Source organism: Panthera leo, chromosome F3, assembly GCF_018350215.1.
Source record: "Panthera leo isolate Ple1 chromosome F3, P.leo_Ple1_pat1.1, whole genome shotgun sequence".
Lineage (NCBI taxonomy): Eukaryota > Metazoa > Chordata > Mammalia > Carnivora > Felidae > Panthera > Panthera leo.
In genome coordinates this window covers 55313377-55331556 of record NC_056696.1, presented here as the reverse complement: position 1 = coordinate 55331556, position 18180 = coordinate 55313377, and the positions used below count along the sequence as shown (strand labels likewise).

The 18180-nt window shown below is 34.4% G+C and overlaps 1 protein-coding gene across 5 annotated transcripts in view; it reads right to left on the bottom strand.

The window, feature by feature from the left end:
- Window positions 1-18180, bottom strand: part of SPATA17 (spermatogenesis associated 17) — a 196714-nt gene that overhangs the window by 106034 nt on the left and 72500 nt on the right. For 4 of the 5 annotated variants that reach the window (XR_006199131.1, XM_042926292.1, XM_042926291.1 and 1 more), the window contains 2 exons: window positions 13548-13671; window positions 11288-11350 (listed from right to left, as the gene is read on the bottom strand). Coding sequence is in view for 4 of the 5 variants with exons in the window: in XM_042926292.1 (XP_042782226.1) it covers window positions 11288-11350; window positions 13548-13671 (187 nt within the window). In the remaining variant the exon portion in view is untranslated. The remainder of the gene's footprint in view (window positions 1-11287; window positions 11351-13547; window positions 13672-18180) is intronic. The other variant, XM_042926294.1, reaches the window with a different exon arrangement.

Below are 18180 nucleotides of genomic sequence, written 5' to 3'. Positions count from 1 at the left end.
ACTAAAAATCATTACATGTGTCAAGATGATTGTTTTATTTATAGTTTTTATTTAATTCAGAGAAGAAATAGTAAATAATTGAGACTGAAATAAAAGCTTCCTTTCTTGTTTTGAATGTGAAAAATATTGTAAATCTGAATTAGGACTCTTATTAGAAATAGCATAGCATGACACTGACATTAGAAATCGGGGACATTACAGTGACACAGTTGCTCTCCTTTATGAATTTGCCTACTTTAGAGGGAAGTAGATGTAACCATAATGCCGATGGTAAGTGTTATATTTAGACATGGAGATAAAAAGCAACAGCTGTGCCTTGTGAGGTCAGGGAAGGCCCTACAACAATTTTAGCATTCGGATAGTTGTTGACAGAGCAGCTGATTTTTGTGTGGATATAGAAAGAAATAAACCAGGTAAAATAAATTGAATCATTTTAATGATGTTAATTTAAGACTAATTCAGATGATCATAAATTAACTTATGCATGTAGAGCATAAGCATAAATAATAAGTATGAGCACAACAAAATTATATTATCTTAATGATTCACAATTTATTTCAAAGAGATACTAAAACTGAAATTATATGCATACGTATATATACATGTATTAATTTAAAAGTAGATGGAAAACAAAGCTGAATAAATTTAAGAGAAAAATATTTTTCAACTCATTAAAGGGACTAAAACTACAGGAATGCTTTACATTATATGAACACCTTGAAAATGTAACTTTTCTCTAAACTGAGAGAGGTCATATCCTTTCGGCAAGACTTTCCTTTCTGTATGACAACAGCAATGGAGACCTGCAGTTTATTTATTTTAGGCCCAAGAGATATTAACAGATTAAGATTTAAAAACAAATTCTTTCTCTTTTCTCCCTTCTTCACACCTTCCTTCCATTTTCTCACCTTTTATTTTACTGTCTGCTGCAATATTGTATAGATAACATGACTCCTTTTTGAGTGAAATACTTTCAACTGTCAAAAAATACATAGAAAAACCAATTGACAAGACTATTTAATAGAAAACATGCTACTTTATACTAACATGCTTAAAGTCACATTTGTCACAGCAAAATGAAGCTAAATTTTAATATATTTTTAAAGGTTTTTTTTTTAACGTTTTATTTATTTTTGAGAGAGGGAGAGACAGAGCATGAACAGGGGAGGGTCAGAGAGAGGGAGACACAGAATCTGAAACAGGCTCCAGGCTCCGAGCTGGCAGCACAGAGCCTGACGTGGGGCTTGAACTCACAGACTGCGAGATCATGACCTGGGCCGAAGTCAGCCGCTTAACCGTCTGAGCCACCCAGGCGCCCCTAAATTTTAATATATATTTTTGAACAAACAATTGTACTTCCTCTTTGGTTATGTTCCTTTTGTGATTATAATAAATATATAAAATATGGTACAAACTTCCTATGTCTTTTAAAATATTTACCTACTAGGGGCGCCTGGATGACTCAGTCGGTTAAGTGTCTGACTTCGGCTCAGGTCATGATCTCACGGTTTCTGAGTTCGAGCCCTGCATCGGGCTCTGTGCTGACAGCTCAGAGCCTGGAGCCTGCTCCGGATTCTGTGTCTCCTTCCCTCTCTGCCCCTCCCACACTTGTGCTCACTTGCTCTCTCTCTCAAAAAGTTTTTTTTTAATTTAAATATATATATATATATATATATATATATATATATATATATATATATATTTCTCTACTTTATACTGTATAAAATCTCAAGGTCATAGATGATTTCTTGTGTTGGATTATATCTTAATTTACACTCCAATGTTAAGAAATACTCATGTTTTTAATAGTGACATTAATGATCAAATAAGCTACATTAGTCAATGTTTGAGAATTTTGACCACTGACTTAGTTAAGAGTTCATTTTAAGAAAACATTTGACAATATAAACTCTCTCCTTACGTCCCTAGTTTTAATACAAAGGAATGTTTTCGACTGTAGGGTACAGGGCTGGGGAAGGAGATATAAAGATTAAAGGAAGAAGAAGGGAAGAAAGAAGATGGAGTAATCCAAAGCCTGAGATTTTAAAATTTGGTTACTAGATATTCAGCTGAAATATTTCTAAAGTTTTCCAATCCAGAAGAGTGAATTCAATGTCAAGAGTGTAGGGAGAGCAGGGCTTATCGATACGAAGCTATTCTTTTGGACTTGCAGGAGAGCTAAGATAAATCATGAGCTGACGAACAGTGACAAAATCTACCTCTTCATTATTTATCCATTATAACAGAATCTAACTTCCAATTGGTCTCATTCTAAAATATTTCTGAAGTTTCTTAAGAAACTTAAGAAAAATAGTCATACTAATAATAGGAGTAAATCCTCAAATCTACCAAACTATTATAACCTTATTAGATCTAGTTAAAGCCATGGTATACCTTCCTTGTATTTCTAAGTTTTAGATTTCATGGTATTATAAGTAGCGATAGCAAAAGGAACCAGAAAAACTCAGTCTTTTTTAATCAGTGAAGAAGTTGAAAAAAGTGATTGTAATTAACTTACCAACAACATTAATTTAATATGAAAGCAATAGAAATAAGCATACACCAGTTAACTGTGCAAAATGTTTGCATACAATTTAAAATATGGTGTGCCAGAGTATAAAAGGTAAGTAAAGGAACATTTTACATTAAAATAGGAAATGGGAAATACTTTTGTTACAAATGTTTTCTAATTCTTTTCTGACTTTTGAATTTCCTATTAAAGATTTGAAATTATATACAAACCTGTATTTGTGTATGTATATACACAGATGTCTATATAACACACATATATACATAGGTGTGTATATATAGATTATTTTTTAATACCTAGGATTGGGAGTAGAACTCTCTCTACTCCATAGCTAATACGTTAAAAATTTGCCCAGTCACTGGATGGAAATAAACAGACCCTGAGTTTGATGTCCAAAAAACACATAATAAGTAGAGAACGAAAGAAAATCAGGTGCCTCAAATTTATGGGCAGGATTAAAATAATAGTGTTCTTTGAAATGTCTGAATGCTAAATTAGAAATCTGATATGCAGATGATTATTTATATAAAATTAAATTAAATTAAAAGTTAAAACTTATTTGAGCAAGTTTAACACAGTACAAAAATATAGTCCAACTAGAGGTGAAGTAACAGTTAAGTTGATTCAGCTTAATTTCTGGGGCCCTCATTTTCACAGGCTCTTTCCAAGACAGAAGGAGGGAGTCTGGCAATGTGCTCACCTGGTTATGTTTTGTTGTAAAGTCTGTGAAAGTAAAGTATAAGTTCATTCCACTGTTTCTTATACTCTGACTTACCCTCTATCACACCTGGGTTGGGTGGCACAAGAGTGGCTATGGGCATGCTGGAGACTGAGCAAGAAAAAAACTAAGGTGGGTATATATTTAATTTAGGTTTTGCTGCATATATTTATGTTTTTTTTCCTGTTACTTCCAAGTATATTAATTTTTTTTTTTTTTTTTTTTTTTTTTTTTTTAGGAATCCCAATGTAAGAATAACTTTCAGGAATATTCCTGAAACCACTGGGCAGACTTACCTGCATCATGAAAAAAGGTACAGGACCAGAGACTACACAGCAGTATGAACACCCTAACGTGTCTGGCCTGACATGCACCCTGATGTTTACAGCAGCGGTATCAACAACAGCCAAATTATGGAAAGAGCCCAAATCCCCACCAACTTATTAATGGATAAAGAAGTCATGACATACATATACAATGGAATATTACTCAGCCATCAAAAAGAATGAAATCCTCCCATTTGCAACAACATGGGTTGACCTACAGTGCATTAAGTTAGTCAAAGACAAATACCATATGATTTCACTCATATGTGGAATTTAAGAAACAAAACAGATGAACATAGAGGAAGGGGGGAAAAAAGAAAGGAGGCAAACCATAAGACACTTAACTATATAGAAAAAACTGAGGGTTGATGCAGGAGGGGGGTGAGAGATGGGCTAAATGGGTGACAGACATTAAGGAGGGCCCTTGTTGGGAGGAGCACTGGGTGTTATACGTAAGCGATGAATTACTAAATTCTATTCCTGAAACAGTATTACACTATATGGTAGCTAACTAGAATTTAAATAAAAGCTTGAAAAAAAACCAGAAAAACAAAACAACAATAATAACAGAAGGGAAGGAAGGAAGAAAGTAAGGAAGGAAGGAGAGAAGGAAGGAAGGAAAGAAGGAAGGAAGGAGGAAAAAAGGAAGGAAAGAAGGAAGGAAGGAAGAGAGGAAGGAGAGGAAGGGGGAGGAAGGAAGGGAGAAATAGAGGCAGGGTCTGGAGCCGAAGTATGTGGTTAATGGAAGAGAAGTGGGTTTTTCTCAAATGGAGAATTTGATTCTCATCATTTCCTATACAAAACAGAAGATCTCTCCTTTCAAAAATATACTCAATAGAGGCACATGGGTGGCTCAGATGGTTAAGCATCCTACTCTTGCTTTTAGCTCAGGTCATAATTTCACGGTTTGTGGGTTTGAGCCCCGCATTGGGCTCTGTGCTGACAGTGTGGAGCCTGGCTGAGATTTTCTCTCTCTCTCTGCAATGTCCCCCCCCCCCCCCAACTTGCTCTCTCTCTCTCAAAAATAAATAAATAAACATTTAAAAATATACACTCAATAATGCAGCATATGCAAATGGAAACACATCATTTACCTTCTTATAGTAATAAAATCTTTAGATCAGTGTTCCTACAAAAGGGAATGAGTAAATTTCCTTTACTCACTACAGAATATAACAAAGTCACTGTCAAATAAAGAAGCAATCAAAGAGTATGAAACCAAAATATGGTGAGCAAATATTAGAGAGCTATCAAGTGGTTAATACAACAACTGCAATATTTAGATTTTGAGTTGTGAGGTATTCTCAGATGTTAAAATTTGAAATGTGTTGCTTGAAATATTCACTCATCATAAAAAATATTCATCTTCCTGTATTTTGTAACTTTGTACACTTCTTGTTTCAAGGTAGATCCCAACATCTTATAAGCTTCAGGCCCCACAGCACATGAATCTGCCCCTGGTCACATGCACAGGAGAGGTATACAGTGTCTTTTGCTAAAGAATATTTTTGAAAATAAGTTTTAGAATGTAGCATGCTGGAAAGAGGAAAATACATATAAGAAGAGTAGCACAGGCACTTTTCTGAGTGGTCTCACTTTACATTAATTTTTATTTTTATTTTTGTCTCCATTTCTTAGATGCACAGTGGCTGAACGGTGGCAGGGAGAAGAGTAGGGGCACACACTTATTTGGGGACACAGTTTTTTTTTTAACCACTTGCTTTGTCTCTTCAAAGAGTACTGACAATGGACAATAATCTTATCTCTTTCATACATTACAGGATAATAAAAACGATGATGTTAAAGAGGGAGGAAATAAAATGTAAAAGTTAATAGCTAATTCATTCGCCATGCTAGTTCAGTCCTTGGCCTTTTCTGAAGAGAGAACTGCCAATAGCAACAAATTACGTGATGGTTTTGTGATGTGGACGGTTCACTTGGGACCAAGAGCAAATGACCAAACTTGAGGACCTGCCTCTTAAACTATGGATCCAAAGACCGTCGGGTCAGATCTTTATTCACTACATAGTCTTCTTGAAAGAATAAATCTGCCCAGTGTCTAGAGGAAAAATGACTACCAAACAATAGTCTTTTAGTCACCAGAATGATAATTGCTACTTTCATACAATATTGTGGGGATAAATATAATAAAAGTGCTTTGAGCTGTTCACAGAAAGGCGCCAGAGAAATCTATATTATGTTCTCGCTTGCTTCTTTCAATCTTTGATATGCAGGCCCTAGCTTTTCTCTTTGTCCGTAAACTCATTCAAATCAATTTTCTTCTAAGTACTAAAACATTTCAGAGAAAGGGTAAAAAGAGAGTTCAATGAATTGAGGGTAACTCAAGGAAAATGTACACTCAGAATGCTAGTGTTTTGAGGGATAAAGAGACAGTCATAAACCTAGGGTAGAGTTCCAAGTAGAGTTTACTTACGTGAATCACATATAGACACAGACGTAGAACCACGAACTCAATTTTCACTGTGGCTGTATTGTACTGAGGATGCCCCAACATCAGCGTTTAAATAAAATACTACATAACCTTGAGCAAGTTGCTTCATCTTCTAGACCTACTTTCTTTAATCTGTTAACAGAAAGAGCTAGAAAACTAATCTATAAAGACTCCATGCTGCTCTAGTATATTGCAATGAAAGGTCCTGTCCTCTGTCAGTGTGAGTTCCTATTTTTATATTTTTCTCCATGGAAACATACAAACTACTGGGAAGTTTGCAAAAAAAAAAAAAAAAAAAAAAAAAAATCAAAATCAGATCCTTCATGTAAGACTTATGAGTGTACTACTCCATACTTCCCTAATTCTCACTTTTACTGCCAGACCTTTTCAACTCCAACAGAAATGCGTCAAAACTAGGGATGAATAATTTAAGAATTAAGAATTCATTGTTGAGAATGCTGTGTGATGTAAGAAAGAAATAAGAGGTATCTAGAATGAAACAGTTAACTAGGGACACTAAAGAGCAGTGATGCTAAACAAAATGGCAAAATTGTTAAGTTTCTTTTATATGTGCTAATTTTCTTTTCAGTGCCTTAAATACATATTTTTCTCCCCAGAAAGTCCATGGAGTCATCATATATCTTAGCATCTCTAGATCTCTTCGTTACCAACATTATGCCCATTTTGGTCTTCATATTCCAGGCACTGGACATACTTTTCTTCCCTCCTCTTATGATAACCTAGTCCCGGTTATTGTCACCAAGCTATACTAATAAGACACCTCAACAGCTGTCTCCTTCTTGGAAGTATTTTAATTTAATAAGGGAAAAGAAATGTATCTTTAATGATAAAATAATGGCAAAATCCAAGTGTTAGCGGAAAGTATGTGAGATGTTGATTGTTTTTGGGGAGTTGGGGGTGGTAATAGGGAAGCTTCTGAATTTCCGGAATATGACAAGCCACAAGAAATCACCTATCTCATAAAGAGATCCTTATGATGAATGTTTCTAGGGTATAAAGTCAGACTGTATCAGGACGCTCATCCCGAGAAGGAAAGGAAGATAAGTCTAAATAGGCAGGGTAGAGTCAGATTCTTCAGAGTTTTAAAGGCTTATGCTGAAAACTTTGGATTTTATCCTACAGACAACAGAATCTTTGGAGGTTTTCAAACTGCAAAGAGACATGACATAAAAAAATACTATTTTAGCAGAATTTATCTGATGGTAATAGATATACTGGGACAGAGAGGAAAAGAATGAACAAAAAGAAAATCATTTCAGAGATTATTACCATTGTCCAGGGTTCAGGAAATGGACACGATGGAATTTATTTAAAACATACCAGGAAGAATAAATGGAAAGAAATTGGTGATTGTACAAAATAAATGAAAAAGAGACAAAGATTTAAAAAATTGGGGTGACCAGGAATAGTTTAGATCATCGATCAAAATAAAGACTGATTTGGACAAATAAAGAAAAAAAACGCATAAAGAAAAAAAAAAGCTAAAAAGAAGAACCAAGGAATCATGCGAATGCCGCAAATCAAGTTGCATCAAACCATGAAGATCGTAAATGTAAGACTCACTCTAGCGGGTACTATTAAAGCCACACATATCAAGGCGTGCATCCTTTTGTATGTACATCATGGAAATGCAGAGGTGAGGGATGGGATGGTGGAAGGGAAAAAGAGAGAGGGGAGGTCCAGCTTAGAAGCGAGACAGGAACAAAATTAATATTTTGAAGTCAAAGCAGTAGTTTTCAGACAAAGATCAAAAGCTGTAAAAGTGTACTCCAGAGAGTCATTACAGCAATGCAGTCAACACCACACTGGAGTTTCCCCACCACGGCTGTGGTATACCACTGACTACGGAAAATGTCTTCTGGGAAGGCTCTCCAAAGATGCTTTCCGAATACACCATATACACAAAGACATCTCTCTCTCTCTCTCTCTCTCTCTCTCTCTCTCTCTCTCTCTCTCTCACAGACACACACACACACACACACACTCACACACTCACACACACACACTCACACACACACGTGCATGTGCACAGGTACACGCTGGCAGGCTGCCATTCTTCTGTTACTTCATCACTTCAAATTAAAAGTGAGCAATTACTGGATTCCTGGGTGGCTCAGTCTGGTAAGCGTCCGACTCTTGATTTTGGCTCAGGTCATGATCTCATGGTTGAGATCGAGCCCGTGGGCAGGGGCAGCGCAGGGTGGCGGGGGCGGGGAGTGGTGACAGTGCAGAGCCTGCTTGGGATGCTCCCTCCCTCTCCACCTCTCTCTGCCCCTTCCCCTACTCATGCTCTCTCTGACAAATAAAGATTTTTTTTAATGTGAGCAATTACATATTAAGTATTTAATACATGTAGGGCACAGAAGCTCCCCATTTATGATGCTGGGGGGCTAGAGTTGAAAGTAATAAATAACTTCAAAGATTTACTATATTTCTTAACAGTTTTTTCACCTTATAAGATTTGTCTTATAAACATGCTATCCATACCAGTATGTTATCCATATCAACAGGGTATCAATTAATTTTTGTTACATTAAGTTTGTAAAATTAAGCTATTTTTCTTTTGTGTACACATATGATTTGACAACATTTTGTAAAATAAGTTGCTGAAATCATTTCTTTCTCTCAAAAAATAAAGTAATTAAAGAGAATGTTCTATTAATATTCATTGGGGCATGGGGTCTTTTTAAAGAATCCTAAATAACTGAAAATCATTACCTCAGTGTCCATTTAAAAATTTTCACTACCCATTAAAGAAAAAACATTGAAAACCTACTATATAAATGATGACATGAAAATTACTTCTGTAAAATGTGTGCAAACTCTAATTAATAAACTTTCATTTTAGTTTTAACTTGAATATGTATAAACTATTAAAAACCATTGTTATAAAATAAAACACATATAGTTATAACATACTTAATCACGAATATATTTTGTACCTATCCTTTTCCATGAGCATATTGAAATAAAAAACAGGGTTATATTTTTCACTGATCAGGAAACAATGTATATAACTGTATACAATATCCTATATTTTGAAACATTAACTGTTTATGATGTGGATCTTGAGTTTTCTATTTGTATCTGTAACTCTGCTGTTCTCCCGGGCAGGATCCATAAAAATTCCGGCAACATTTTAGAGGCAGTATCTTCTAATGAATCCAACAATAGGCCTTTGCATGTATCCACCAGTAGGTGGAGCAGACAACATAATTTATTACCCAAGAACAAGGACAGGGAATGAAAGTCAGTTTATTTGGAATAAAACAAATCTGCAAATGAGATTTTCTTCAAAGGAAATATGTCCTATATGTGTTAGATTCAGTTTGACTGGTTACTGAATCAAAATAAATAACTTTATTAAATAATCAATCTTTGCAGAAAGATAAATTAAATTTACAAATGGAAGCAATGTTTGCATTTTACTTATTCAAATCAACTGAAATTAGCTTTCTTTTTATAAAACTTTTACAGGGACAAAGATTTTTTTGATGTGTTCATTTAATAAGGGCGCTAAACCCAATCCTGTTTTACAGGTGATGGGGTGCATAACAAACAGTACTTTCTGGAAAATATAATTGACTAATCCTATTATGTCTGTAGCAACAAATTAACCTTATTACTACTAGTAAATGGTGATTGATTATTTATGCAAATAAGTTACCATGTTCAGCTTTCTGATTGAAATAAACATATACAAAAGGTGCTTTAATATGACTTGAACTTTTTAATTAATAAAACCCTGAGGGGTCTATTAATTCACTCATTGCAATATTAGTTATTTACTTGTGTAATTCCTATTAGTGCTAACATATTTGCTTGCATAAAGATGAGATACTTAATATCAGTTAAAATCAAGATAGATTTTAGAACTATTTTAACATATGCATTAGATTTACACTAACATTGACTTTGAAACTAGTTATCAGTATGAATGTATCAGCATAATAGTCCCCCAAACTATTAATATATTAAATAACACATGACTTCATTTATTATCTACATATGAATTCACAAATACAATTTTGGCTTAGAAAATTCCTTTCCTTTTCTAAAACATTCTTTGTCTGAGTTAATGTTTTATTTCTACTCATCTAAGTGAAGCTACATCAGGCCTATGAAAATTTAATTCAAAAATTAGTATTCTACAAACTATCATTATATATCATTATAAATCACTCCTTAATTATTGAAATCACTAATAAAATAGTTCCAAAAAGACTAGCATTATTCCTTTTAAATACATCTGCAAAACTTTTCCTGTTCTGAGATACTTTGTTTAAAAAATTATTTACACTTGAATATTTATTCAGCAAATTTTCAAATAACTACGCAAGTTAAGAGTTAATACTAACACAAGCCTTTAAAAATACCCAATTCGTATTTGGCTTTTATTTTGGACTTAAATGTGAATTTAATACAATTTGAAATCAAAACTCTTAAAGTAAGCAATGCAATTAAGCTGTAAACATCTCAGGGATGTTTTAAAATTTGCAGCTTAATTTCTCCCCAATAGCCAAGTCATGCTGAGAAAATCAATAATAATACTTACATTGAAACATGTGTCTTTCATTCTCTAATCCTTCCTTAGTTTAGGGAAAATAAAGATTTTTGTTAAATGTAATCAGCAAAATGATAAATATAAATGGTTGTTAAATTCAATGTGAATACCTATATAAGCTGTAATTGAAAGGTGTCTATTTCTTTCTAGTAAAAAAGTTTGTTTGGCATTGGACTGAAATCAGAGTGAATGCCCTTTGTGGTTAAGGATCATACAGTATACATTTATATGTCCTAGTCAGATAGATTATAGATACTCAAAAATATGTCATTTGAAATAATTGATGGACTTTAAAGTTAAGGATTATATTCAATATATTTATTAATGTTAGTGTTGCATATCTTTATTTAGGTTAAGATGTAAAATGCAGGAAGGGGATATTGGGGGAAGAGCATTATAAATATTTCTAATAATTTTTATGAATAACTAAAGGAAAGCAAAGCAAAGCAATGACAACATGAATGCTTCGGACAGCTAGCAAAGACAGACGAAAATCAAAGTGTAGACACTTTGTTTATCCTCCATAGGTTAAATTCCAATAATATGATCATTACCATTTACTGAATGATCTTTAAGGACCAGGTAGTAGTTTAAATATGTTACATTCAATCCTCATAATGTTCTTTCAAAGTGCAGAGTGAAATAGACAATTCCAGGTAATCTCCTAATATCTTACCCTAAGTAGGAGAGTTTGGAGACTAATGTCAATACCCATACTCTTTCTACTGTACCACAGTGCCTGAAAAAAAAAAAAAAATCATTCTATTGGATGCTAAGAGTTCTGGAGACAAGGGGTCATTAAACTAAAGTTTATATACGTAGCTATTACCAGCACTCCGCAAGATATAAACAAGAAGAAAAATGAGCTAGAGCATTGACAGTTTGCATTTAACAACATAAATATACTTAAAACACAATCGTAATATTAAAAATTCATTAAGGTCCAGGAGGCAAGTCACACGGTCAAGTTTCTGAAATAATTTGTTAAACCAGGTGCTTAATTTTAAAAGTGAAATGAAATCAAAATCGTTAAAGAAATAATGCATATAAAGTATCAACCATACTCTCTGGTACATGGTAAGTACTCCATGGATATTTGCTTTATTATTTTTGTTAGTAAAACAACTAAGTCTTTATGGACTTCGTAAAATATTCCACTATGTACTCGATATCTAAGTAACCCTAGATAAAAGAGAATTAACAAATGTTTCCATTAAATCTGATTTTACCATTTAAAAAATTATTTCTGCTATTACACTACCTGTTGTAAGTATAAACAACACAATTAGACCTCAGATTAAGAAAGATTCAAAGCATAAAAGGGGTTCAGAGTTACCAAAATAAACAACTGTATCCAATAATTATTATCAGGTTTCAAGAATTAAAGTATATATTTATAACTCCCTTAGTTTCATCAAAATTGAAATTACTAATAACTAAAGATAAAAAAAAAGAATTTGTGATTTGTGAGTCTACATTTTAAAAACATGTAGCCCACCAATCAAACAGATACAATTTTTCATTGTTACGGATTTATAATCAAAACTGAAAATACCTTGACTTTTTTTTTTTTTTTTAATTATCTTTATTGCCTAGGTATTTAGAGTCTGAAGACCTCAGTTTGAGGTGTCTTTTTGTGTCTCTGAACCAGTCACATCATTGTCTCTGAGTTTCAGTTTTCTTATCTGTTAAATGAAGATAACTCAGCTATACAAATCCAAGTAAATATAAAGACAGTCATCATTACTGAAAAGTACTGCTAAGTAGAGACCACCAGATAGAGGCTAGAAGTGCAGTTCTCTGTTCTGAATGTACATGACCAGTCCAGGACTTAATGTTGTTGTTGGTGTTGTTTAAATATTTTATTTTTGAGAGAGAGAGAGAGAAACAGAGCATGAGTGGGAGAGGGGCCGAGACAGAGAGGGAGACACAGAATCCGAAGCAGGTTCCAGGCTCTGAGCTGTCAGCACAGAGCCCCACGCGGGGCTCCAACAAGGGAACGGTGAGATCATGACCTGAGCCGAAGTCGGAAACTCAACCCACTGAGCCACCCAGGCACCCCAGGACTTAATGTTTTTGAATTTGGATGCCTCAAAGCATGGCATTCAGTCCCAGATTGTACCCTCTACCGGCCTTCACCATGGACTTGACTTGCCCATATCTGAGACATCTGAATGTGTGACTCTGGCTGGAACATGACACTGTACTTGACCGTCTATAAGAAGAAATAAAAACCCACAAATTGCTAGTTTCCTGCCTAAAGCTCAAGTAACAGAACATCCCAACCCCCAAATTCCTTTGTTTTTTTTTCACCGTATTTCTTTGTGAGCAGAATATTCTACATGCAATGTATTTTTTCTTAGCGACTATGATGAGATCTAAGGCAAGAAAATTTTACCATTTATAAGAAAATACTTCTAAGTATTCTAAATTCCACATTTGTATATCTCAATATGATGATGTAATTTCTGAAGCAGTTTTGTTTCAAAGCTTTACTTGGAAACTTGCATCAACATTTGGAAAGGGTGCAAGAAGGGTTTTAATCTCAACATTAGCTCAAGGAAAAGAGAAAACATGAAAGCTGCCTCAGTTCCGTAACTTCTCCGTTCTTGATCAATTCGCAAAACAACAATCAGCCACTCAGAATGGGTTTTAAAAGCGAGGTTATGCCCTTGGTGTTGTGTTATCACAGCGGCACATCACCCTGCTGACTGGGACCTTTCTGCCAGCGTCACAGCGGCTGCCTCTATGAAGCTGCTGTCACGGACGAGTCATGGTGCCTGCGCACACCTACACAGAAGCACGAAATTGAACTCGAAGTAGTGTCTTTGTGATATCTTTTCAACAAGTCATGTCCCATTCAGCCTGCTACTTTATCTCTGTCAGGCTAAGGGCCCAAGTGGTTTACGGGAGCTGTCAGGGACAGGTCCACCAACCTGCTTTGTGCTGAGGAGGTAATGCATCTTTCGGGCTTGGTAATCTCTTTTCTTCTCTTCCCTTTCGAGGTCGGCCTTCTTCTCTTCCCTTTCTTTCATCTCTGCAAACTCCTCTAACGCCTCCCTGCATCAAAACAATCCGTAGTTATTTATGATACTAAAAAATCTGCTAACATTTTCATTCTTCCACTGATGATTATCAAGGAAGTTTGTGAGGGGCTACCATCATCCACATCCATCAAAATCAGCGGCATAATCTATCTTACCTGCACATTCCACTGAATCTTTGCCATCTTTACAAAGCATTTAAGTGATTTTTCAGTGGTTAAATTCTTTAAATCAAATATCTCCATGTTATAATTAATTCAGTGGCTGAGGAAATAGATCAAACGCAAAGCAAGTGAGCTACTATGTTATCACTTTCTTGGTTGAAGATTGACTATTTTGGACATAGCTAAATATCCCAAGAAAACGTCTGAGCTACTGATTTCCTTTAAATTTTGAATCTGTATTAGGAAATCTCTGATCATTGAATTTGTATGCTAATGGGCTAATTTTGAGAGCATGATGGGTTTTTATACATATACTTAATTTTCTGTAAGTTTACTGCAGGTAACAGTTCAAATAATACCAACATGATTACATATATTATCCTGCACTTGAAAGGCTATTTTGTTCAATCATACGGATACTTAAAATAAAAGTTAAATTAGGTGAATAAGTTCATGGTTTTCTAGGTACAATAAACTCCATTAAAGTAATGAAAACTGCATCATTTCTGTATATGTATATCTAAGACATTTAAACAAAAAATAAACTTTTCAAACACACTATGTGAAGAAAAACACCTGATAAATAGATTAAGATATTATCAAATATGGAAAGAGTAAATCCTTTCTTTTCATAGAACATATTTAACTATTCGTGTTAAAATGCTATCTTGAAATTATACTTTATTCTTTTTAAAAAGTAGACATATAACTTAGCATCCAGTTCTTGAAGTAAAATTTTAAGTAAATTGTCTGAGCATCTACCTCAAAGATGTCAAGGGAGAGTACAGGGAAAGATTCCAAAAATAATAATAAAAAAAAAAAGATTTTCATTTCTACTTCAATGTCTAGAAATATTTTTGTTGCAATTTTCTGTTAAAGGCTACTAATACAATACTTCATACAAGGTTACTTATGAAACACACTGACGTTTAAAAATCACCATGCTATGCTATTGCAGCAGAGCAATTTTTTTCAACATAAGATTAAATTGCAAAATAAATGAATTACTTGGAGTGGCATGGCCCTCATTTTGCCACCCTTCTCTTGAAAATTGCTTATTAATATGAAAAAAGGAGTCAGAAAATAGCCTGTTTTACTTTATGCATAGTATTTTGGGGGCTTCTGCGCCCACAGAGCTGGGCTGGCTGCACATTTAGATTGTGTTGGCAAGCTGGTACAATGACCTTTCTGACCTGCATCTCAAGGCTATTATTAATCGCTAAGTAACCTGGTAAAGCCAAACAAATTTGTTTCCATTGAAAGGATCTCTATCTGTGTCTGAGAATTTGTTCTGTACCAAACAAACCTCATTAACTGTGTCCATTTTTGACAAAGAACCAGGAGTTAGAAGGATTGGTGACCTTTCTTTGTCCTTAAGGTACAAATTTCAAGGCAGTTACATATGAATAAATGAGAATTATTATTTTTTTTTTTTTTGGCCAGGAAAAATAACAATCACATGTTACATAAAAAAACTAAATACATTATTAATTTTCATCTTTACTTTTAATATTACGTAAAAATCATTTCTTCTATAATTCCTCTTATAAGTCTTTAAGATAATTTAAAATAACCAATGAACTGCCACTACAAGGATAATTACTCAGATATGCGTGTATCCAATTTTATGTCATTCCAAAGATAAGCACAGTAATTTTCCGAGCAATCACAAAAATAAAAAAAAAAAATCTACAAAGAAGTTTGTGCTCTATAAATGATTTAATGAATAAGAAGAGATCTTACATCAGAAAGAAAAAAGGCCCAATATAATTGAACACACACATGAACAGGTAAAGTGCAAAGAAGTAATAGGATTTGGATACAAAATCAAAAGTGTAGATTATTTGCTATAGTAAAAACAGTCCATCTTCTGGATATGAAAATGTAAAATAAAAACAGCCATGTACTCAGGGAGCTTGATAAGGAAAGCTAAAACTGAAAGTCCTATAAAAGAATGTCAGTTTCCAATATGTAACGATAACACACAGTAAACCCAGAAGGAACTGGGAAGCCCTAAAAATAAATCCAAGAAATCTGACAAAACACTAGAAAAGCTAACCTTGGGTAATCTCAAAACACAAAAGTAATTAATTTCATACATTTGTACAATTTTTGAAAAAAATCAATCTTATGTCCCTGATTTATTGCCATACTTGAGAGTGTACAGATATATTGAACATCACAGTTATATTCATGTCAAGTCCTCTTTGTTTAATGACCAAGTAGGAAGAGCTGAATAAATTTCTATCCCTGATATACAAGTTTTTGTTACATCAGTAGTGATGAAGATGTGTCTCAGTGTAAAGAATGTAATAAAAAATTATGATCCCATTAAAGATTAAATGATGGAAACCATTCTAACTAGGTTTCTTTATAAAATTATAAAAATTATGATTTTTTTCACCCAGTGATTTTTTTTTAATGCAGAACTTTTAAAACACTTAATTTTTTTCCCAAATAATTCCGGGTTGTTTTCAATATTTTTTCTCATTTCAGGTTTATATATGGTCTTATTTCTATCCTTAAAAAACAGTCCTGTGATATATATGGGGTAGGTGTTACTAATTACCTTATTTTACAAATATGGAAACACATAAAGGGATAAAATGACGTACTCTGAATAACAAATCAGTTAATGGCAGAAATGGAGTTAGAATCCTTAGATTGACAGATTCTATAATTGCAGATCTAAAAGCTATAGTCATCCTGATGCAAGAAATACTATGCAGAAGATATTTTTTTATTGAATGAATTACATATATTTTCTTTTCTTTTATGATCCTATTTTCTACTATATAGTTAAAGAAACTTAGGTAAGTCCCAGGACTTCCTCCATCACTTTTCATATATATAAAATGTTTTATGATATCAGTTTAAAAATGAAGGTAAAAATTTCCAAAACTTTTGTAAAGCTTTACCTATTTGAGTACATTTTGCTAATGCTAGTGATATTTATAATGATAAAAATTTACATATTCTAATTATTATAGTAATATTAAAAATAAAATAGCCATTTGGAAGCAATCCAGTAGTCAGCACAGACTCTGAAATGACACCTGGTTATAAACTCTGTTATGCTATTTACTAGCTGTTTAATATCTGAGTCTCAATATCCTCACCTATAAAATGTAAATATATTAGTATTAGTTTCTTCTTCAACAAGCTATTGTGAAGAACAAGTACATCAATCTATGTAAAATACTCCGAGTGGGGCTGGCACATAGGAAGCCACTACGTAAATGTTAGCTATATATTGAATGTTTACTCCAGGCCATGTTCTAGGCTACTGACTTTATCTACTCAACTGGATACCGATCTTTTATATTTTCTCAAATTCCTTCGGTGATTTCATCTTTTTCCTCTCCTGATCAGTGTGTAATTAATGGAAGAAATTCCATGATGCAAAGCAAGGAATCTGGTTTTCTAAAAGGCATGGAGGCATGGGGTGAACCTTGACTGGTGGGAAATTGGGGACAGAAGAGAGCCATGCAAATAAATTTCCCTTTTTTGTGTCCTCCATGCACCGCTGAGGGTTTTCCTGGCAAAGCTGCGTGGCTGATGGATAAAGCAGCGCCTGCCTACCTGCTGGACCTGGTTGAGTCACTGCGGGACTCGATGTGAAGTGGCGGCCAGGGCTGCAGGGGCTCATCGCATCACACTGCTCCCTACAGAACCAGTGCAGGGGCACTGGTAACTGACAGCTTACAGCTGCATGCCACTGGAGAAAATCAGGTGCTCCGCCTCAGATTTTGTCTCCCTCTCCCTCCAGCTGGCATCCAATGACTGGTGACTGAAGGAGTACAGAGGCCCAGAGCCTTTTTCTCAATTTTGGGTCCACTCTAAACACCCAACCAAATCCCGACTTTCCTGAGACTTCTGATGCAGTTCAACTTCACCACCCTACGGATGTTGTTCCCTGAATACTCCCCAATATAATCTTACACCAAATCATGGCATCCAGAGTCTGTTTCAAGCTATGACATTTCACTTTCCACTTTTCCTCACCCTCTCTGCCCTGGGCTTAAAACATCCAAATAAAGAATTATCAGTTTAATCCTACACTTATATTTTATTTCCAAGAGTTTCCTGGATAAGACATACACATTACTGCTTTTAATCCTTTCACAATCCAGTGAGGCAGATATTATCACTCCCATTTTTTTAGATGAGGACATGAGATGCACAGAGGCTAAATCTTCTCCCAAACTCCCAAACTCCCAAACTAGAAGGTGAAAGTTAGAATTTGAATACAGTCCTGGCACCAAAATTTATGCCTTTATGTACAATACTATACTCATATTACACATTTTGCCTAAATCCAATACAGTTGACTCTTGAACAACATGGGTTTGAACCACACT